Source organism: Staurois parvus, unplaced genomic scaffold, assembly GCF_062004578.1.
Source record: "Staurois parvus isolate SC_StPar_1 unplaced genomic scaffold, SC_StPar_1.0 ptg000931l, whole genome shotgun sequence".
NCBI classification, from domain to species: Eukaryota; Metazoa; Chordata; class Amphibia; order Anura; family Ranidae; genus Staurois; species Staurois parvus.
In genome coordinates this window covers 874,787-898,953 of record NW_028318727.1, presented here as the reverse complement: position 1 = coordinate 898,953, position 24,167 = coordinate 874,787, and the positions used below count along the sequence as shown (strand labels likewise).

At 43.0% G+C, this 24,167-nt stretch overlaps 1 protein-coding gene across 3 annotated transcripts in view; it reads left to right on the top strand.

The window, feature by feature from the left end:
* PEMT (phosphatidylethanolamine N-methyltransferase) overlaps window positions 1-22,767 on the top strand; it is a 168,148-nt gene extending 145,381 nt beyond the window's left edge. For 2 of the 3 annotated variants that reach the window (XM_089656728.1, XM_089656727.1), the window contains exons 6-7: window positions 9,360-9,434; window positions 19,361-22,767. In XM_089656728.1, coding sequence (XP_089512854.1) covers window positions 9,360-9,434; window positions 19,361-19,406 — 121 coding nt within the window. In that variant the 3' untranslated portion in view covers window positions 19,407-22,767. The remainder of the gene's footprint in view (window positions 1-9,359; window positions 9,435-19,360) is intronic. The other variant, XM_089656729.1, reaches the window with a different exon arrangement.
* Window positions 22,768-24,167: the final 1,400 nt, after the last annotated feature.

Sequence of the window (24,167 nt, the reverse complement as noted above, 5' to 3'; positions counted from 1 at the left end):
TGGATTAAGATCCGGAGATGGGCTGGTCACTCCATAACGTCCATCTTGTTGGTCTGGAACCAAGATGTTGCACGTTTACTGGTGTGTTTGGGGTCGTTGTCTTGTTGGAACCCCCATTTCAAGGGCATTTCCTCTTCAGCATAAGGCAGCATGACCTCTTCAAGTATTCTGATGTATTCAAACTGATCCATGATCCCTGGTATGCGATAAATAGGCCCAACACCGTAGTATGAGAAACATCCCCATATCATGATGCTTGCACCACCATGCTTCACTGTCTTCCCTGTGTACTGTGGCTTGAATTCAGTGTTTGGGGGTCGTCTGACAAACTGTCTCCGCCCACTAGACCCAAAAAGAACAATCTTACTTTCATCAGTCCACAAAATGTTGCCCCATTTCTCTTTAGGCCAGTCAATGTGCTCTTTGGCAGATTGTAACCTCTTCAGCACACGTCTTTTTTCCAACAGTGGGACTTTGCGGGGACTTCTTGCAGATAGCTTGGCTTCACATAGGCGTCTTCTAATTGTAACAGTCCTCACAGGGAACGTCACACCTTCTTTCATCTTCCTGGAGCTGATTGTTGGCTGAGTCCTCACAGGGAACGTCACACCTTCTTTCATCTTCCTGGAGCTGATTGTTGGCTGAGTCCGCGCCATTTTGGCTATTCTTCTATCCATTCCAATGGTAGTTTTTCGCTTTCTTCCACGTCTTTCAGATTTTGGTTGCCATTTTAAAGCATTTGCGATCATTTTAGCTGAGCAGCCGATCATTTTCTGCACTTCTTTATATGTTTTCCCCTCTCCAATCAACTTTTTAATCAAGGTACGCTGTTCTTCTGAACAATGTCTGGAACGACCCATTTTCCTCAGAATTTCAGAGAGAAATGCACTGTAACCAGCATGTCCAACATTTGCTGCCTTCCTTCCTTAAATAAGGGCAATAATTGCCACCTGTTTTTCAAAGAATGAATGACCTCACTAATAGAACTCCACACTGCCATTATTTTGAACATGCCCCTTTCAATGAGTGATTCAATGACACAGAATCAGCAGCATGCATGTCATGACTGTGGGGTCTGTTGGATTTCTATTACTCTACTACACCTGCAAGGAAATTATTTGCCATGTAGAAATATATCTACCAAAAACAGTGATTGATCCGGTTAGTGATGTCTGACTGCTATTATTTTGAACACAACTGTATATTTGCTGGTGGATGGGTCTATTGTTGTTGGGTGGATCTATTGTTGCTGGTGGGGGATTATATTGTTGCTGTAGAGGGATCTAATGTTGTGGGAGAGGTCTATTGTTGCTGGCAACTGATGGATCTGTTGTTGCTGGTGAGGGTCTATTGTTGCTTGGGAGATCTGTTGTTGCTGTAGGGTCTATTGTTCCTGGTTGCAGGGGATTTATTTTACATTCCATACAAATTACTTAGCACCACAATATGATACTTGATTCTGTATTCTCTAAAAGGATAGGAATTGGGAGGAGGGTAGGGTGCAGAGACCAGTGACACAAAGGTGTGTGCGTGTGTATATGTATGTATCTGTGTATGTATATATGTATGTATATGTGTGTGTGTGTGTGTGTGTGTGTGTGTGTGTGTGTGTGTGTGTGTGTGTGTGTGTGTGTGTGTGTGTGTGTATGTATGTATGTATGTATGTATATATATATATATATATATATATATATATATATATATACATACACACACACTCGTCCCAGTTTGTCAGGTGACAAAATGGCTACCTGGACTGTGGCCCTCTCCCTCATGCTTCCACTGTTGGCCACTTATCAATGCTGCTTTTCAAATTATTGTTTTGTTACTCACTAATAGGAAAGTATGGGAGAGTTGCACTGAACACATCAGTTTCCCTAACAATTGCCAGCGCTGATTGTCTAATAATGGGAAAACTGTTTATTAAACACGAGGTAAGTGGCTCTGACAAGCACAATAACTAATGACAGCCTTTTTTCATGAGGTCTTGTAAGTCACGATGTGTTAGGTATTACAACGCTGATTCATCAAAGCAATCAGCAAGCAGGAAAGGCGTTATCATAACCTGAGTGCTCTGAGACTCATTCTACGCTAGATTTTATAGACTGCGTCTTCTACCAAAATAGACCATCAGGGAAGCATTATTATGATGCTCGTAGTATACAGACCTCTGCATTGTTCAAATACTGTAATTATGAGCATCCTATATATTTACCTCACATAAAAGCACTAAAAAGTGTACTTGCCTTTAGGCTGCATTCATACATGAGCAAAGAGATTTCAGGCATTTATAGGAGTATTTGTATGCATTTATGTATTGTGTATATTCGTGTTTTAAGCATTCACTTTATTAGGTACACTTGTTCAATTGCTTGGTAGCACAAATTGCTAATCAGCCAATCACATGGTAGCAACTCAATGCATTTAGGCATCTAGACGTGGTGAAGACGACTTGCTGAAGTTCAAACCGAGCATCAAAATGGGGAAGAAAGGAGATTTAAGTGATTTTGAATGTGGCATGGTTGTTGGTGCCAGACGGGCTGGTCTGTGTATTTCAAAAAAAGCTGATCTACTGGGATTTTTACGCACAACCATCTCTAGGGTGTACAGAGAATGGTCCGAAAAAGAGAAAATATTCAGTGAGCGGCAGTTGTGTGAAGGAAAATGCCTTGTTGATGTCAGAGGAGAATGGACAGACTGGTTGCTGCACATTCAGATGGTAGGGTCAAAATCAACGTTTGGTGGTGTAAAGGTGTGAGGGATATTTTCTTGGCACACTTTTGACCCCAAGTGAGCATTGTTTAAACATCACAGCCTACCAGAGTATTGTTGCTGACCATGTCCTTTCCTTTATGACTCCAGTGTCCCCATCTTCTGATGGCTCCTTCCAGCAGGATAATGCTCCATGTCACAAAGCTCAAATCATCTCAACCTGGTTTCTTGAACATGACAATGAGGTCACTGTACTCCAATGGCCTCCACAGTCACCAGATCTCCATCAAATAGAGCACCTTTGGGATGTGGTGGAATGGGAGATTTCCATCATAGATGTGCAGCTGACAAATCTGCAGCAACTATGTGATGCTATAATGTCAATATGGAGTGTTTCCAAAACTGTTGAATCTATGCCATGAAGAATTAGGGCAGTTCTGAAGGCAAAAGGGGTCCAACCTGGTACTAGAAAGGTGAACCTAATACAGTGGATTACAGAGAGTGGTCTGAAAAAAGAGAAAATATCCAGTGAGCAGCAGTTGTGTGGATGAAAATGCCTTGTTGATGTCAGAGGAGAATGGGGAGACTGGTTCGAGATGATAGAAAGGCAACAGTAACTCATGTCAGTATGGACCAAAATCTCTGAAGAATGTTTCCTACACCTTGTTGAATCTATGCCACAAAGAATGAAGGCAGTTCAGAAGGCAAAAGGGGGTCCAACCCGGTACTAGCAAAGTGTACCTAATAAAGTGTCCAGTGGGTGTATGTATTCAAGTTTCAGGCCTTTTGGTAAGCAGGGGAAAAGAGACTAGTTCTTATAGGTGGAGGCCTCATCCACTCAACTTGACAGTTGCACAGGTCCAGGTAAGCGGCCTCAAGTGCACACGCACTGCGCTCAGGGCCGCTCACCCTTACTGCTGTTGAATTGGAGCAATCAGCTGTGTCTATGCAACCACTGCATCTCCATAGACTTGAATGGGTTGCCTAAACCCAGCACCTAGTGGTTACAGCCGCTTAACCACATGGAGTCTTTTCCTGGATTATTGGCCTCAGCGCCAATGTGAATGAGGCTTAAAAAAATTGTATGTTCTCAAGCATTCCATTTAGGTCTGTGGGGCCAAAAACACCTGATTCTGCCTCATAGGTGGCTCATTTTCCTTTTGGAATGTCAGGCGTCGAGCTACAGGTACCTATGCACTCATATACTGTATGAACAGCCACTGTAGATATTGAGCATGACTGGCAGGCTGGTGACACTTCTTCCATGTTCCCCTCCTTGTTGGGTACCAAGTTTGGGTCACATAGGAGGCCTACCCTGGGGTGGGTTCTTTTGGCCTATGCTAGGCTCCTGATACCGGTCACTCTCCTACAAATGGGGCACCTTTGCTTGAACAGACGATTAGACTTTAGTAAACTCTCTTAATGTTACTATACACCATTACATCACTTGTTGCATTTAGGAGGGACATGCAGAGCCTATGCCCTCTTCACCTGTCCAGCGTATCTCCACTACCTCACTCCCAGTAGCAGAATGGAACCCCACTGTGCACCTAGCACAGGCTCCATGTCATTTAACTCTTGATCTTCCGTTCTGCACAGAATGGGGACCTCTGCAGTGCTCATCTTCTCCCGTTGCTATGGGAGACGGCTGCTCGAAGGAGTGCTGATATCTCCCTTGCTGCAAGAGGCTACTCCATCCGACATCGGTACACGCTTATGACAGGCTACTTGACTGACTGTTAGCTTTCGTTACCCCTGGTAGCCACTTGCTGTCTTCATGCCCCAATGTCCTGTTAACTATGTGTGGTGCCGATTACTTGCATTACACTCCTTTAATAACTTCAGACCAGGCAGATCGCAAATTTTTTTTTTTTTAAAGCTTTACTGGAAATGCTCTTAATATTTCAAAGCACCTTATTCCCTACATCCCTAAATCTCAGGCTTGTGTACTGCCCCGGCATACCTGTAAAGATATACTCCATGTGTGGCAGTGTCCATTTCTTGCAGAATCCAGCAGCTGGTATGTTTAGGGTGGACTACAGGATCCAGCAGTCTCCCTACATGGCTGAAGGTTCCTGAAGGCAGGCGATGTTAGACACAGCAATGGGTACAGCATAGAATCCCAACGGTGACAGCAGCGGAGGAACTCTCTGGGCTCTGGATCACTGTCCTTAGCACAGGACCAGTGGTCAGACCCAAAAAGGGTAAATGAGAACCTGCCTACAAGCATTTTGGATCTTCAGGCTCCTTAAGAGCCCCTTTGCACCCTTGGGCTTCATTAACATGCATGTTTTTGTGCATTGAAGTGCAATAAGTTAAGGTGGCCCTAACAGTTTGGTTGTGCTCTTCACATGCTAAACAAGAACCTACATGGATTATTTTACGACGTAGGGTGCCAAAACACACAACATTCTCGCAAGTGTGTTGTGGTGTTCTATAGTGCAAGTGCATTTTAATTTTAAGGAACAATCTGATTGTACAATCTCCTTTAGATTTGCCAACATGTACTGTATATAGTGCAAGGTCCTGCCTTAATGGATACAAATTGATTGAATAGTCTGCCCCAAAAACAGACAGTGTGAATTCGGGGACCCACATGTGCACCCACACGGATGTAATCGGGGCTTCTGTTAGAAACCATTCAGCAAACCTGATAGCCCCCGCCACCCCCCATAAAAAAAGAAAACATTTACTGTTTCAGTTATGAATGAACACAGTGTGTGATCGGTACGGAACAATAATTTGGTACATTAAGGAAAGGGCTGGTAAGTCTGACATTTACTGGGCCCTTCCCCCACTCTCTATCCTGAACTATCCTATTGTGTGCTTGTAGTTGGAAAGGAGGAAGCTGGCAGCACTGTGGAGGTGGGGGCACACAGGGGGGCCTGGACAGAAGGTGGAAATGTATGGTGCTCAGGGAGGGTAATGGGTGGGGTGGCAATTACTGGAACTGATCCCCTGTATGGCTTACTCTGCAGCAGCTGAAAGCCAGTGGGATGGAGAGGAGAAGAAGCCAATTGCCCTCCCTGCCCACATCCGATTCATCCACTGCATGCGCCCCTCTGCTGGTCTGGGCCCTGCACGTGAGGACTGGTGGTACCCCCTTATCCACGGCCCTGGATGTCATATTGGGAGCAGCTGCAATGTCAATGCATCCGCTGCGGCCAATTTGACATCAATGGGACCACCTTCACGGGATGGATAAAATTCCTGTGCATCCCCAAGTGAGTAAACATGGCCCTGTATGGGTGTATGGTATAGTACGCCCCATATGAATGAGGTCTACATGTTCACAATCTCCCAGAGATCACAGTACTCCCCCCGACAATGCATTTTTTTTTAAAAGGCTGGGGCCATCTTTGTTCAGGCACTTAAGCACGTGCCGGTCTGGGTATAGCAAACTCATTATTGGTCGCTGTGTTGTCTGCCATTTTGGGAGCAGAATAATAAGGAAGATTATGTAGCCGGCCATCTGCGGGGATAAATGGAACATTAATTTTACTTTATCAGCCGTCTTGGCGTTATTAATAACTGCGAGCCTGTTCTATAAATAACCATCTGTAGAACGCCTTTTCCCTGTCTGGTGGTGGTGGCTGGAGAGAGGTCATTAAATGTCCCTCAATCACCGCTGTCACCGGCATCCATGTGGTACAAGCTGGCTATGCTGGTGGTGGCTGTGTGAGTGTGAGGAAATTAAATCACTTAGCATGCTAAAAATGTTTGTTTTATTTGTTTTGTTGCTTTTTGTGCTGCAAGGCAGCACTACCAGGTTTGGTCCCCCTGGGCCCGGCTTCCTTCTGGGATTGCTATGTCCCAGCGATCCCAAGAGGCAGTATGTTACTAAGCCGGCAGTTTTTGGTGCTTGTGTGCAAGCATATAAAGGCCGCGGGACACTATAGTGGCCATCCACCAGAAGCTGGTGGCATTTGTGTGCACATGCGGGAATCCACCACGTGTGTCTGCCAGCTCCTAAGTGCCTTAAAGAGACCAGTGGCAGGGGGAGGTAATTTAGAAGCAACTACCAAAAATTCAGCGTTTTCATCTGTATTTCGATTTCTTTTGTTTTTTAAAAAATTTGAATGCATTTGTTTTTTTGTTTTTTTTTGTTTTTTTTTTATGGGCCCATGCAAACAAATCAGGAAATGTATGCTGCATTCTGAATCTGAGTTAAAATCAAATATCAAAATACAAAAATCTGCATCCAAGGTCAGGAATGTATGCATACAAACATGTGTACATATAAGCATATATTTATTGGACATAGAATTTTACTCATCTAAGGTCTTTATGGATGTTTACACATCTAAACACACGTAGACACAAGCAAGTTACGGACCACATGTGATATTAATGCAGGCCTTTGTAGGCGAATTTCTACTTAGATGATCCGTAATTTCATTACAACTCTGTACATATACATACACTATATTGCCAAAAGTATTGGGCCAGCCCTCCAAATCATTGGATTCATGTGTTCCAATTACCTCCATGGCCCCAGGTGTATAAAATCAAGCTCCTAGGCATGCAGACTGCTTCTACAAACATTTGTGAAAGCATGGGTCGATCTCAGGAGCTCAGTGACTCCAGGCGTGGTACCATGATAGGCTGTCACCTGTGCAATAAGTCCATCCATGACATTTCCTGGCTACTAAATATTCCACGCTCAACTGTTAGTGGGATTATAACAAAGTGGCAGCAACTGGGAACAACAGCAACTCAGTCACCAAGCGGTAGGCCACGTAAGATGACAGAGCGGGGTCAGTGCATGCTGAAGTACACAGTGCGCAGAAGTCTGCAGAGTCAATAGCTAAAGACCTCCAAACTTCATGTGGCCTTCATATGAGCACAACAGTGTGTAGAGAGCTTCATGGAATGGGTTTCCATGGCCGAGCAGCTGCATCCAAGCCTTCCATCATCAAGTGCAATGCAAAGCGTCGGATGTAGTGGTGTAAAGCATGTCACCACTGGACTCTAGAGCAATGGAGACATGTTCTCTGGACTGAACAATCATGCTTCTCTGTCTGGCAATCCAATGGACATATCTGGGTTTAGCAGTCGCCAAGTGTAAAGTTTGGTGGAGGGGGGATTATGGTGTGGGGTTGTTTTTCAGGGGTTGGGCTTAACCCCTTAGTTCTAGTGAAGGGAACTCTTAAGGCGTCAGCATACCAAGACATTTTGGACAATTTCATGCTCCCAACTTTGTGGGAAGAGTTTGGGGATGACCCCTTCCTGTTCCAACCTGACTGCCCACCAGTGCACAAAGCAAGGTCCATAAAAACATAGAGAAGCCAGTTTGGGGTGGAGGAACCTGACTGGCCTGCACAGAGTCCTGACCTAATCCCCATAGAACACCTTTGGGATGAATTAGAGCGGAGACTGCGAGCCAGGCCTTCTCATCCGACATCAGTGCCTGACCTGGTCTTGCAGGTCCTGACTTGTTCTGACTTTGGGGGCGGTTGTTGGTCTTTGGAGATGGCAAATTATTTTAAGCGAAAGCGTATGGATGGGACTCATCAGTAGTATGGTGTGCCTGGCTGCATTCCGGTTAACCCAGGTTTAACTGGAAGGTGGAGGTTTTACACTGCAGAAGGTGTGTTTTTGTCTCCGAGCCGGAGCGTTGTGGCTGGAGACCTAGTAGGGGGATATTGGTATTGTTTGGTGCCTTTGTAGACCAACAATTTATCCTGTATGTTTCTGTTTTAAGGAATGTTTTTGTGATTGAAGTTGAATTGGTAATAAAAGGCCGTGAAGGCCATTTTTACCCCAACGGTGTTTGGTCTCCTTTATTGGTATATTGAGACTTGGGGGGAGGGGGTATATCAAGAGAGTCTGGTATGGTTTATTAGTTATGGTCTTAACTAGTACATCTCTTCTACACTAGTCATGTATTGGCAAACACCCATGCACCTCGGTGCAACGCAATTTTCCAAAAACGGTCAAGGACTTCTATCCCTACGTTTCTGGGCTGCCTATACGCAGATCACAGAACGCACTACTGTAGTAACGATTCCTATATCTCTTTCCCCGACAATAGTTTCATGTCTCAGCCAGCAGATGCCAAAAAAAGTTCCCCTCGCATGTATGAAGCGTCGGAACTCGTCAGAAGTAAAATCGTACAGAATATCAATCTATGCCATAACCATCCCCAAGGCCTGCCTCGTGAAAAGGCTCAAGTTCGTTCTATGCCCGCTTCGGATATTGTACATACGTAATACGCTCTTTAGAAAGCATGACTGCAAATCGATGATGTAAAAAGTCCTATTTATAGAATCCTGCAGTGTTTTATGATTAACGTTTAATGTACACGATGCCCAGAAGAAAGCCGCTAATCACATTTGTCTTTTATTTGCGGGCATTTATTAATGCCTAAGCCTCAAGTGCTTCTTCAAAGAGGACACGACTTTCGAGCTCGGAGGTTGGCTAGTAAGATGGTTCTCATTGCTCATGCAGAGTGCAGCTCGATCTGGCGTGAGTCTTATCTGCGTGCCGTAATTTTAGAGCCGCGTCGAGTGCCGTCATGAGGTTGAAAGCCCAGATACAGCCATTTCCAGGCATTTGTGTGCACTCAGGAATGACTGACGTCCATTACAGCTGCTCTTCCCCACTTGTTCTGATATTTTCTGTATTTTCTCTTCTGTTTCATCCAGGAACTCCAGCCCAGCAGGTCTCGTCCTCACAGTGGTGATCGCCATTTGCTACAAAGTCGCCATTTTGTTTGAAGGGTAAGACACTTTTAGTCTTTTTCAGAGCAAAGAGAACAGGTCCCAAAACAAGTTTATACAGATAAAAAAAAGGAACTTTAACCCCTCGCCCTCCAGAGGATTTACCCCCCTTCCTGACCAGGCCATTTTTTTACGTTACAGCGCTGTGTTACTTTAACCGACAATTGTACGCCCTTTTTTTTCCACAAATTGAGCTTTCTTTTGGTGATATTTGATCGCATGTGCAGGTTTTTTTTTTTGCGCTATAAAAAGGCTGACAAATTTTAGGAAAAAAAACAATATTTATGACTTTTTGCTATTAAACATGTCCAATAAAAAAAGCAAATTTGGTCATAAATTTACGCCAAAATGTATTCTGCTCCATGTCTTTGCTAAAAAAAAATTAATTGGTTTATGTGAAAGTTTTAGCATTTACAAATGGCGGTATAGATACTGGAATTTTTTTTTTTTTTTTTTTTTACTAGTAATGGCAGTGATCAGCAACTTATAGCGGGACTGAAGGACTACGACGAGCATTCTGACACTGGGGGGAACTGATTTGGTGTCACTGACATCCCCAGTGACACAAATACAGTGATCAGTGCTAATGGCATTGGGCAGGAAGGGGTTAACATGAGGGGCGATCAAAGGGTTAACTGTGTGCTGGGAGTGTTTTACTAGTGGTGGTGTCTGTGTGTTTCACTGTAAGCACACTGTATTTTAAATAAGGGGGCACCCTGATGTTTAAAGGGTTAAATGTAGTAAAAAAAAGAGACCAGTCTTTTGAAAAAATATTTTATTGAACAAAAAACAAAACAGAAGTCCATTATTAAAAAAAAAAAAAAAAAAAAAAAAAAAAGCAGTCGTTGTAATCCATCATCAATCATGGCTTCCAGTGTTGTCAGGACGCTGCTGATTTGCCGAAATAAGAAAAAGAAATTACACCCACCGAGCACTCGCCTCAGTCTAACAGGTCTGATAGTTACCGGTCAGAAGTAAACAATTGGGCTAATCACAATGCACTTGAGAGTGCAGTGCATTGTGGGGCACAGCGGGCAAATAACCCACCCAACGCCATTACTGTTCATGTGTTCGGCAAACATTTACGTTCAACTCACACATCAAGGTCATCACTACCTGGAAGGTGCTGTGCAACATCAGAGTTCACCAGGCAAGCATTATCAGGTAGTGCAGAGTGTGATGCAGGAAGTGGCTCGGTGTGTGGACGTCATTAGAACCTAGTGTTGAGCACACTGCTGGGCTGGAAACATCAATGATATCAATCAATAGGTTCTTTGGATGACCATTGTAGTAATCCCCCCAACCCACCCATTTTACTTGGTTTTTACTTGTATTTTTGTAGGTGGTGTGCAGACCATCTTTGTTCACTAACAACCAATCAGTTCCCAATCCATTTTTCTTGGACAAATCTCAGATTTTGAGAAGCATTTAAATTACACAATTTACCCGGCTTCTTGAATATTCACGTACAGTATGGCCGCCTCCTCACTGTGTAGCCAATGAGTAAGCCATATGTTTGCGCCTTGCTGTGCGATACTGTGACCTGTATAGGCAGAAGTGGACCGGTCTGCTCCCGCTGAGAGTTTATTATTGGAAAAAAGGAACATTTGACGTAAATAGGTTGTAATGGCTATTCGTTCTTGGGATGTGGGTGGATGTGTTAATGTCATTTCTATTTCTGTGCATAAGGAGAATGAGATGGGAGATAGAGACTGTTATATCAGAAACCGGACTGAAAATTATAAAGATTCCACAAGTAACACAAACACTAAGCTGTTTCTATAGAGAGAAGAAGGAGACGGTGAGGGGGGGCAGTTACTGAAAGAGCTGCAAAGGGACAAAAGTCAGGCATGGGGGTAAAATAAAGCAACAATTAGAAGAACTATAGTTAATGTATGTGTTCTCATTTGACTTTGGGTCCCCTTTTCCAAGGGTCAAAGAGCTTTATTAAAGGCATAGCCCACCTTTTACTAAAATTGAATAAATGCACCCACATTCGGCTTTTTTCAAGCATTTAAAGTGTTACTAAACCCCGGACCCTGCTTTCACTATATCTAGTTTCCCCGGACCCTGCATTCACTATATCTGGTCTCCCCGGACCCTGCATTCACTATATCTGGTCTCCCCGGACCCTGCATTCACTATATCTGGTCTCTTCGGACCCTGCATTCACTATATCTGGTCTCCCCGGACCCTGCATTCACTATATCTGGTCTCTCCGGCCCCTCATTCACTATATCCGGTATCCCCGAACCCTGCATTCACTATATCTGGTCTCCCCGGAAATTGCATTCACTATATCTGGTCTCTCCGGACCCCGCATTCACTATATCCGCTCTCCCCAGACCCTGCATTCACTATATCCGGCCTCCCCGGACCCTGCATTCACTATATCCGGCCTCCCCGGACCCTGCATTCACTATATCTGGTCTCCCCGGACCCTGCATTCACTATATCCGGTCTCCCCGGACCCTGCATTCACTATATCCGCTCTCCCCGGACCCTGCGTTCACTATATCTGGTCACCCTGCATTCACTATATTTGGTCTCCCTGGACCCTGCATTCACTATATCTGATCTCCCACAGTACAAACAACATGGAAATGCAAATATTTTAGTAAATATAAACTGCTAAATACCTTTTCTCATCAGCAGTATATAGCAGTCTTGTCACTTCTATCAGTGTCCGGCTGAGCACTAGTTAAAGCTTGTAGGAGGAGTTATCATTCTCCCCAGATTATCCTATGAGGCTGCATAACCCCTGACCCTCTGTCTTGGCCCTGTGCTGATCATATGCACCCTCCCAAAGTAAGAAAAAGCTCTCTAGCAATACGAATCAAACTGAGCATGTGCAGAGTGACTCCTAGAGCTCTGTACTATCAGCAGATGTATTGGGGACAGTAGAGGAAGGGGAGGATCAGAGAAGACAGGGTCAAACAGTCTTTTTACACAATGCAGAGGATTAACCCCTTAGGTTCCACATTGAGTATAACAAACATGTTTTACTGCATATACAGACTGATTTTACTGTTGTGGGAGGAGCACCATTGTAAGGGTGTTTTTTCCCCAAAGTTCAGCTTTAACTTATTTTTTTAAACATATGCTCAGCCTGAAGAGTAATTTGAAAGGATATGAATATCCCATGCGGCTATTATGTGAAAGGAAATCAGATAGCATATTTCAGGGATCTCCAAGCTACTGCCCATGGGCTAAACCAAGCCCATTACAGGGTTGCATCTGGTCCAGCGTTAGATTCCAACCACTGTCCTGTCTTTCTACAAGTCAGCTGGTTGCTAGCACCGCAGGCATCCTAGCAACTGTTGACTTGTTTGCCCCAGCAATACGCAGCATCCTCTGCCAATATCTACTCAGCCTCCCGACTCTTGCCCTGTGGCTGTACTGATTCTATAAGCAAGGTAAGGTCAGACTGCTCATGGGGAATCTATTGTAAAGGGGGCTCTAATAGGGACTTTTATGTAAGTGGAGATTCCTAAGACAAACTGTAATATAAGGGGAGCTTTGAAGAGGACCCTGATGAAGGGTAGGAATTTTATGGGGACTCTGAAGTGAAGGGGAACCTGATGTAAGAGGGGGACTCTGATGGGGACACTGATGTAAGGAGGCTCTGATAGGGACACTGATGAAGGGAGGACCATGATGTAAGGGGAAACACCTAAGGTGGTCTCTGATGTAAGGGGTGTTCTGAATGGGACCCCGATGTAAGGGAGGAATCTGATGGGGACTCTGAAATAAAAAGGGCTCTAACGTGGATGCTGATGTAAGTTGGGAACTCAGCTGGGGACTCTGATGTAAGAGGCGACCTGATGTAAGAAACACAGGGCGAATTTTGCTCAAAATCAGTGGTCTCCAAACTGCAGCCCAGGGACCAGATGTGGCCCTTTGCTTGCCTTTATCCAGCCCTTGGGGCACTATGCCTTCCACAGACACAAATGATGCTGTACCATTTCTTCCACTGACACGTATGATGAGGTGCTATTCCCCCCACCAATACCAACAATCAGACACTAGTCCTCGCACTAAAACCAATGATGGGGCATTGTTTGCTCTCACTGAAGTTGGGGCATTTTCTACTGTCTAAAGTCTGGAACCTCCAAAGCCTGAAGGACAGTAAACTGGCCCTTTGTTTGGAAAGTCTGCAGACCCCTGCTCTAAATCATTTCAGAGCCATTCCAAAAAAAGATCCAAATACATATGCTAATTATTTATTTCTAAAACTGCAAACATTTGTGTAACATATAGGATGTGTAATATATAAGATGTATAATATATAGGATGTGTAATATATAGGATGTATAATATATAGGTTGTGTAATATATAGGATGTATAATATATAGGTTGTGTAATATATAGGATGTGTAATATATAGGATGTCTAATATATAGGATGTATAATATATAGGATGTATAATATATAGGATGTGTAATATATAGGATGTCTAATATATAGGTTGTGTAATATATAGGATGTGTAACATATAGGATGTGTAATATATAGGATGTGTAATATATAGGATGTCTAATATATAGGATGTGTAATATATAGGATGTATAATATATAGGATGTATAATATATAGGATGTGTAATATATAGGATGTATAATATATAGGATGTATAATATATAGGATGTGTAATATATAGGATGTATAATATATAGGATGTGTAACATATAGGATGTCTAATATATAGGATGTCTAATATATAGGATGTATAATATATAGGATGTATAATATATAGGATGTCTAATATATAGGATGTCTAATATATAGGATGTCTAATATATAGGTTGTCTAATATATAGGATGTCTAATATATAGGATGTCTAATATATAGGATGTCTAATATATAGGATGTCTAATATATAGGATGTCTAATATATAGGATGTCTAATATATAGGATGTCTAATATATAGGATGTGTAATATATAGGATGTCTAATATATATGATGTCTAATATATATGATGTCTAATATATAGGATGTATAATATATAGGATGTCTAATATATAGGATGTATAATATATAGGATGTCTAATATATAGGATGTCTAATATATAGGATGTCTAATATATAGGATGTCTAATATATAGGATGTCTAATATATAGGATGTCTAATATATAGGTTGTGTAATATATAGGATGTGTAACATATAGGATGTGTAATATATAGGATGTGTAATATATAGGATGTCTAATATATAGGATGTATAATATATAGGATGTGGCCCTCATACTGAAAGGTTTAGAGACCCCTGGTATCTTTCACTTCACAACCTGCACTGGGGGAAGTAGTACCTCATTGACTGTACCCCACTTTCCCCTTCCTTGATTAAAATTCTCTATTCCAAATAAATGAAGGGTCCTCTTTGGCTAAAGCCCTCAGACCTGTGTCCACGTGAACTTGTAGCTCTTGCCCAATAAGAGCGAGGCTGAGATATTCCGGCACACGTGCGTCCAGTGCGAAGATTTCCGCGCCTGGTAATACAGGAAATAATAGGCAACGCATTAGCAGAAAATTGAGGCAGAGATTGTCATCCGGGCGTAATAAGTGTCCCAGCCAAAGTCTGCACATCCAGCTCATTACTGTCCGCTATCAGCGCACACAAACACACCCGCTCTCTCCTGGCCAGACTTATTTTAGCTGGGCCTTGTCAGGTTACAGCTAATGATGGATAATATCTCGTCCACCTGTGCTGGCTGAGGACCTCAAACTGTCCTCGCAAGTCCTCTGTTCTGTTGCCAGAGCGCCAACGTCGTTCCTCCCCAACTTGGCTGTTTGCAAACAAGCAGAGACTGGCCAGCCGGCCATTAAATGCACTGGAGTTATTAAAATGCTTTTTTAGTTACCCAATAACACTCAATGTATGTACTAAGCAACCATCATTGCCCTCACTTTTGCAATTTTGATGCATCTGAATCTCTCTAGGAAAGCAGATGACTTTTTCCAATGTGTACATAAGGTTTGGACTGTATAAACCAACCTTTCTGCTCCGGGGAACCCTTGAACTTTATTTCAAATTTTAATGAAACAAAAAAATTAATATATATTTACATCTTACAGTGCATTAGTACAATCAATTATATATCAACGAAAAAAAAAAAACCAAGAAAATTGTAGGATTCCTTTCAATTTGGTGATTTGTGAAAAAGTGCCCCCCTTACATTTGTGTTAAGTGGAAACAGTGTCCCTCTCACCATGGTGTTTAGTGGGAAGAATGCCTGTTACATTGGCGGCCAGTGACAGATGGCCCCCCTTTACCATGATGGTTAGTGGGAAGAATGCCTGTTACGTTGGTGGCCAGTGAGAGATGGCCCCCCTTTACCATGATGGTTAGTGGGAAGAATGCCTGTTACGTTGGTGGTCAGTGAGAGATGGCCCCCCTTTACCATGATGGTTAGTGGGAAGAATGCCTGTTACATTGGTGGTCAGTGAGAGATGGCCCCCCTTTACCATGATGGTTAGTGGGAAGAATGCCTGTTACATTGGTGGTCAGTGAGAGATGGCCTCCCTTTACCATGATGGTTAGTGGGAAGAATGCCTGTTACATTGGTGGTCAGTGAGAGATGGCCCCCCTTTACCATGATGGTTCGTGGAAAGAATGCCTGTTACATTGGTGGTCAGTGAGAGATGGCCCCTTTTACCATGATGGTTAGTGGGAAGAATGCCTGTTACATTGGTGGTCAGTGAGAGATGGCCCCCCTTTACCATGATGGTTCGTGGAAAGAAAGCCTGTTACATTGGTGGTCAGTGAGAGATGGCCTCCCTTTACCATGATGGTTAGTGGGAAGAATGCCTGTTACATTGGTGGTCAGTGAGAGATGGCCCCCCTTTTACCATGATGGTTAGTGGAAAGAATGCCTGTTACATTGGTGGTCAGTGAGAGATGGCCCCCCTTTTACCATGATGGTTAGTGGAAAGAATGCCTGTTACATTGGTGGTCAGTGAGAGATGGCCCCTTTTACCATGATGGTTAGTGGGAAGAATGCCTGTTACATTGGTGGTCAGTGAGAGATGGCCCCCCTTTACCATGATGGTTCGTGGAAAGAAAGCCTGTTACATTGGTGGTCAGTGAGAGATGGCCTCCCTTTACCATGATGGTTAGTGGGAAGAATGCCTGTTACATTGGTGGTCAGTGAGAGATGGCCCCCCTTTTACCATGATGGTTAGTGGAAAGAATGCCTGTTACATTGGTGGTCAGTGAGAGATGGCCCCCCTTTACCATGATGGTTCGTGGAAAGAATGCCTGTTACATTGGTGGTTAGTGAGAGATGGCCCCTTTTACCATGATGGTTAGTGGGAAGAATGCCTGTTACATTGGTGGTCAGTGACAGATGGCCCCCCTTTACCATGATGGTCAGTGGGAAGAATGCCCCCCCTAACATTGGTGGTCAATGAAAGAAAGACCTTATAGTACTGGTAGTCAAGGGGAAAATTGCTCCTTATATCGGTTGTTGGAAGAATGCTCCTTACATTGGTGGGCAGTGAGAGAGGGACCCCTTTTACTTTGCTCTTTACATTGGTAGCTGGACAAATGCTCTTTATGTTTGAGGTCAATGGGGCCCACCTTATCATGATTGTTTGTGGGAAGAATGCCTCCCTTACCTTAGTGGTCTGTGGGACAGGTGCCCTTTACATTGGTGGTCAGTGGGAGAAGGCTCTCCATTACTAATCCCTCCTGCACATTGGGATTCATTGGGAGAAGAACCTCCCTTACCATGCTGGTTATTGGGAAGAATGCTTTCCTTTCATTGGTGGTCGGTGGGAGAAGGGTTCTCTTACCATGGTGTTCAGTGGGAAGCATGTCCCTTACATTTCATCATCAGTGGGAGAAGGACCCCTCTAAGCATTGTGTTGAGTGGAAAGTATGCCTCCCTTACGTTGGTGGCTTCCATTACCATGATGATTAGTGAAAAGAATGCTTGCTTTGCACTTGTTGTCAGGAAGAGAAGGGCCTTCCTTACCATGATGGTTAGTGGGAAGACTGCCTTTCTTATACTGGTGGTCATTGGGGCAGGTTCGTCTTACACTGGTGGTTATTAGGAGAAGATTAACTCCTTTACATATAGCTAAAAATATAATTGGTTTCAGCGGTTTCTTACAGAAGAGAGGAGTCAAGACTCCACTGGTCCCATGTCTTTTGCTTTGCCAAGTGACACTGGTGCAGGTATTGTCAGGCAGGAGTGCAATCCACCACTGTTCAGGGAACCGCTAACAACCTCTGGGGGAATCCTAGGGTTCCACAGAACCATGGTTGAAAAGGTTGGGTTAAGTGCATACATGGCAGAATCTGTACATTTTCAAAGGACTTCCTCACTGAGAAAACCCAGCAGTCTTCAGCTCAGTCATAAATTATTCATTTACAAAATTCTGCTGGCATGATAAGGTAACCTTGGTATACTGTTTGGATAAAAGATTTGGAGGGCCAATGTTAAAATCCAATGCCAATGCATTTCTGGGGCTTTTACTCTGCCCCCTTTGGAAGGTTTTATTCCAAAAATAATGTTACATTGTAGCCCTGGTGAAGAAGGTAAAGTTGGGGCCCCCAAAATGCTTGGCTATTGAGTTTACTACATGTTTTGGGAAAAAACTTTGCATTTTGGATTTTTGTTTTGGTGTGCCACTCCAAATCCTTGCTCCGGTCAATACATGGATAAAACACTGACAGTACATTAAAATCTTTCCCACTATATCTAAAGTTAAAGTGTTACTAAACCCACAACAGTAAAATCAATATATATGTATGTATATGCAGTAAAGCATGCTTGTTATACTCACTGTGGAACCTAAGGGGTTAATCCTCTGCATTGTGTAAATAGGCTGTTTGATCCTGTCTTCTATGATCCTCCCCTTCTTCTACTATCCACACTCTATCTGCTGATAGAACAGATTCTTGGGGGCAAACTGCACATGCTCAGTTTGGCGTGTATTGCTAGAGAGGTTTTTTTTATTACATGGGAGAGTGCATGTGATCAGCACAGGGCTAATCAGCACTGTCCAGACAGAGGGTCAGGGATCCTGCAACCTCATAGGACAATCAGGATGAAAACTCCTCCTACAAGCTTTAACCAGTGCTCTGCTGTACACTGATAGAAGCCACAATACTGCTATAACTACTGATGAGAAAAGGTATTTAGAAGTTTATATTTACTAAACTAATTGCATTTCCATGTTCAATGTACTGTGGGAGACTGGATATAGTGAATTCAGGGTTCAGGGAGAGTGGATATAGTGAATACAGGGTCCGGTGAGACCAGATATAGTAAATGCAGGGTCCGGGGAGACTGGATATAGTGAATACGGGGGCCGGGGAGACTGGATATAGTGAATGCAGGGTCCGGGGAGACTGGATTAGTGAATGCGGGGTCTGGGGAGACCGGATATAGGGAATGCAGGGTCCGGGGAGGACCGGATATAGGGAATGCAAGGTCCGGGGAGGACCGGATATAGGGAATGCAAGGTCCGGGGAGGACCGGATATAGGGAATGCAGGGTCCGGGGAGAGCGGATATAGTGTATGCAGGGTCCGGGGAGAGCGGATATAGTGTATGCAGGGTCCGGGGAGAGCGGATATAGTGAATGCAGGGTCCGGGGAGAGCGGATATAGTGAATGCAGGGTCCAGGGAGAGCGGATATCGTGTATGGAGGGTCCGAGGTTTAGTAACACTTTAACTTAGCTTGTTGTATTCTGTGCATTGGAACAGGATTAGTCAATTGCATCTTTATGCCCTATAAAAGTGAATCTCACAAATGTACTGACTGTATATACTGTATTATTACTGTAAAAGGACAAAAAGGAAGTTAGGCTAATTTGTTCAGTTCTAGCTAGAGGTAAATTTCTCCAACTTTTTACCTAAGCTGCCATGTTTTTGGAATTTCTAATCTGATTTCTGTTTTTCTTTTTTGTGCAGTCCATTTACGGAGGAAATTTACAGGAAGAAAGACAAATTAAAGTAAAATTTCAGCTTTTTCAAATGACTGGAAACCTCATCTTCACAGTCAAAGGCACTCCAACATATGGCGTTGTTTAATCCTGATATTTTTTTTTATTATTCAGAACACTTGATTTGTTTCCCCGGTGAGACGTACAATGAAAGGGGATTGTTTGCTATCGGTAACACAACTGTTTTTTCCTCTTCTCCAGGTTTTAGAAGTCAGTCCCTTTGAGTTACATTGCATATGCTGTTTGTACCTGGCCAGTTCAAGGGAGCCTCTTCTGCCACTGCTGACCCTCTTTTTTAAAAAGTGCCGATTGCCTTGACTCTCATACTAATCCAATGGCTTTGGTACATTTTGAGCTACCGACCCAGAAAAAGCATGTAGCCAGTTAATTGCGAGCTGCATACCTGGTGTGGATCAGTGGCTCAAAGTGTTGAATCCAAAGAATCAGAATGAAAGCCAGGCAAGTATTTTCAGGAGGTTATACATGGCAGCCTACATATTTCACTCAGTACAGGTGTCCTTCAAAGTGACTTTCGCACTTAGGGGAAAAAAAGCTGTTAGGTATAAAGTTTAGGCAACTCTACCAGGAAGTGCCAGAGCTTTGCCCAAATAAAATGTGGGCAGAATGCGGGCACTCAAAGCTGCTGCAGGATTGTGCCATGGCCGTGCATTGCGTGGCATAAATTGCAAGCAGTTTTACTAAAGGGTTTATAAAGCCAAAAAATATTGCAGCTTACCAGTCCTTAGATGTGGCTGCATTCATTTTCTTTTTTTCAACCTTTTTTTTTCTTAAACCAGGTGATCCTGCCAACCCAAATGTGGCTTAGGATCTCCGCTCAGGCTACCTTGGTCCAGTTCAATGGGTTCCGCTGGAGTGTGCAGGCTGGGAGCGAGTCTGTCCCAACTCAGATCATACTTTAGAAGCACAAAACACGTTCCAGTAGCTGCACACCATACCAAGCCATATGTTAAACAGATAATAGCCTCAGCTTACTCTGTCTAGGCCACCTCCATGATTAAGCCCCAGGGGCGGGGCGAAACATGTTAGGGGCATAGGGTTAGATGGAGCAAGCAGAGGCTGCTATTATCTGTTTAACATATGGCTTGGTATGGTGTTCGGCTACTGGAATATTTTATAGTTCTGCAGGTGATCCTGCCAGTACCACACTTGCGGTGGCCCACTCACTCAAATGTATCTATGGAGTAGCATGGTTTTCACTAGGCTGTTCTTCAGATATGTTGAGAATGACAAAAGTGTATACTCACAAACCAAGAGTCCTAAATAAAAGCAAGGAACCAGCTCCCCTATATAGGCTTCAAACATGTCTAGTTGTTTCAGCTCTGAGAAAGGGAGCTCATCTCCCGAAATGCGTTAGTACACCCTGTCACAAGACCACCACTTGCTGGGGCTGTCACATTGGTCCTTATATAATATCCCCAATGGGGGGTATGCCCTGACGAGATTTCCGGTGCGCGGTGACGTCACTTCCAGTGTGAGCGCCATATTGGGACTCCATGCACACCCATAACATGAGGATATTTGGCTTCGACTTATCTGCTAACATGTGAGTGGGCATTGTAATGTTATTTTCACAATAAAAGTACTGTATTACGCTATGGAGGATCTCTTTTTGTGTCTCTGAATATATGACCCTGTGAGTGTGAGCGGCAATTACCAGAATAGTCAGTGGTTTGAGGTGATCTGGATTACAGCGGCTCTATTGTGGTATTCAGTGCTGTCTCTCTAAGACGAGGTGGCTGCTGAGGGAAACGTGATATATACAACAAGTGAGCTGGCCCTTGTGGTCATTCCAAGGAGGTGAGGGGGCACTCAGACCACTTAAGGATTGTGACACCAGTGGCACTTTCACGTGTACAGAGATATTCACACCAATTGTTTGAAGTGGACTGTGTATGAACTCACTATCATCACTTATTGCTTGATTGAGTGGTGTTACACCAGCACTGGTTTGTGCATTGTGTTCCTGGTAGGGAACCACTGTATATTCACCGATTTATTCACTATCTCCCCCATTGGGGATATTATATGGGGAGTCATTTATATGTATATCCACTCATGTGTTTGTTATTCACCATTTGATTACTATTTATTGCAAATATTGCCTTTTGATTTATGTTATTAGCGCTACACCATACAGATTTCTATATTGTGTATACTTTTTGGTAAAAAGGTGGGTGTTAGCAGCTTGGAGTAGTACATCCATTTAAGCGCAGGGGGTTTTATATTTATTTTTCACATTGGTTCCTGGATTCTATTTATGACTCTTGGTTTGTGAGCATACACTTTTGTCATTCTCAATAATTTATTTTTGATCACGGTAATGCACAAGGAGTGTGCGCCCTTTTTTTCTCTTTTCCAGTATTATCAAGATTCCCAGATCTTTAGAGGGCTGCACCTCAGTGAGTGACAGTTACCGTGTTCCTAGGATTTTTATGGATCTGAGCGCTGGTTTTGCTTTTCTTTCTTGTGTTCTTCAGATATGGACTACGAACACCTCTTCAACACCTCATCTCCATTAGATAGGGAGGTGTTCTTCTGTAGCCATAGAAAACTGATGATTGTTTCATATAGCAGTTCAGTCCACAGGAAGACCCTGGAACTCTGGCGAGATAAGCGGGTATATTTTTGTACCTACAGAAAATTTTTTTAGCCTGAAAAAAAAAGAAATGCAGCCACCACATCTAAGTCACAAAGCCACTTCCTACCAGCTTCCTTCCATCCCTTGAAGATATCTAAATGCCAACGGCATTTTAATAGTCTTCCCTATTATGTGATCACAGCTCCGGGTCATTAGGTGACCTGGAGTTGTTGGTGATAGTGCAGTCACATTGCTAGGTGCACACAGCTGAGTGCGATCCCAACACAAACATCAACACATATATGTAGCAGACTAAGGCCAGCCTTCGTGCTGCCACATATATGAGCACGGCCGATGGAAAGGAGTTAGGTACACAATTTACCCTCGCTTAGTTTTTTCAGCAGTTTTTTGTAATGTTAATTTGCATTTGTATCTAGTCTAGATTTCAAAAACAGTTGCCCCCTTTCCTCATTTAGTGTTACAAATATGGAAGCCATTTATCAAAAGTGCCTAAAAGGAAAATGTGTAATTTATTTGGATTTTTTTTTTTTTTTATTTCATTGCCGTTCAAAAAATCTAATGAAAATGTTGAGCAATGGTAATGGTTCCTTTTCCTTAAAGATATTTTTTGATGTATAAAGTCCTGCTGATGGCACGTTATGGGAACATGAATCTGTTTTCGGCTTGTCCCGAGGACTCCTGAAAGAACATTTTGTCTAATTTTACCTGCTTTATGAATTTGGAAATAACACAAAAATAAAAAAAAAGGAAAAACAGCCCGTTCTGTGTTGTCTTTAACGACAGGAGCTTGAAAATTAAATTTTATTCCGTCTCCTGATTGTCTAATTTCAGATTGAGACATTCCTGCCTAATTAGTCTAATGTTCCCCCTAAGAGCACATTGTGTCAGGTAATTATACAGCACAGTCTTAGAGAAGTGAAATGAAAAAAATGCCAGCAACATTTAATTGCTCTGTGTGATTGCAGCTGCACTGAGCCATGGTGCCAAATCGGCAAACCTTAATCAATTCTGTGGACCTACCTGCTTTGGCCTTGAGTGGCTGACACAATGTATTACTTATGTAATCCTTTTTGCAAAAAAGAAGTTTGGAATAATCCCACCACTGTGTTGAATCTCCAGTCTATGATCAATGTAGCTCAAGGCCCATCGTTCTTCTGCATCTTTCTTTGGTTCTGCCTGAGAGTCTCTGGCCACCAAGAGTCCCACTTGTCAAGGAATTTGGTGAGCTCCACACTTCATGTCCTGCCATCTCCTGTCCTGCCATTATGACACGTTGACTTTTTTGGCAGTAGTTTCTGTGCTTGTTCTTCTGCTCAGTTGCTACTGGAGAATGGTGTTGGACCAAAAAGAAATGTAACCACCTCTTAATTCAATAAAGAGAACAAAAGGTAATCGTCTCCAAGTAGACCAAGGTCCATCCTTTTTCTGCAGCTCTCTTTGAATCTGTCTGCGAGTCTCTGGCCACCCAGAGTCCTTCTAAAGCCATCACTTGTCCAGAAATTTGGTGAAATCCAAACCTTATGTCTCATCATCTCAATTATGAAAATGGCAATGGGCTCTGTTCCTGTTCTTCTGCAGTTTGCTATCGGAGATGGTGTTGGACCAAAAAAATTTAACCACCTCCTAATTCAATAGAGAGGACAAAGGAAAATCATAAATGAACATATTTAAAATGAGCCTAAAGTGCGTTGCGGTGTTCCATAAGGATCAGTGCTCAATCTTAATCTTATATGGGGCATCTGTAGATGAAAACAAACAGGGCAGTTTTGACTAAAGTTGGCTAATGACCTTGCTATAGCTGTTGGCCTTATATGTACCTCCCAAATAAGGAACATTATAATTAAAATGGATTTTTAAGGTGCCAAGGACACAATGTTCTTACATTAAAACACAATTTTATTACATAGAAAACATAAAATTCAAAAAAGATTTAAAATCCTGTTGTGAACAGGAATGTTCCAAGTACCTCCTGAAAATGTCACTTCATCATCAGTACGCTGCCTTCACTAGGTATAACATACAATTATATATGAAGCAATGTACTGTAGCTAACAATATGGATTCAATAAGAATTGTTGCTCGAGATTTGTCCAAATGGGAACAGATATCTTGACATGTTTCATGGGAGAACCCATCAAGAGGAACAGACGGTAAC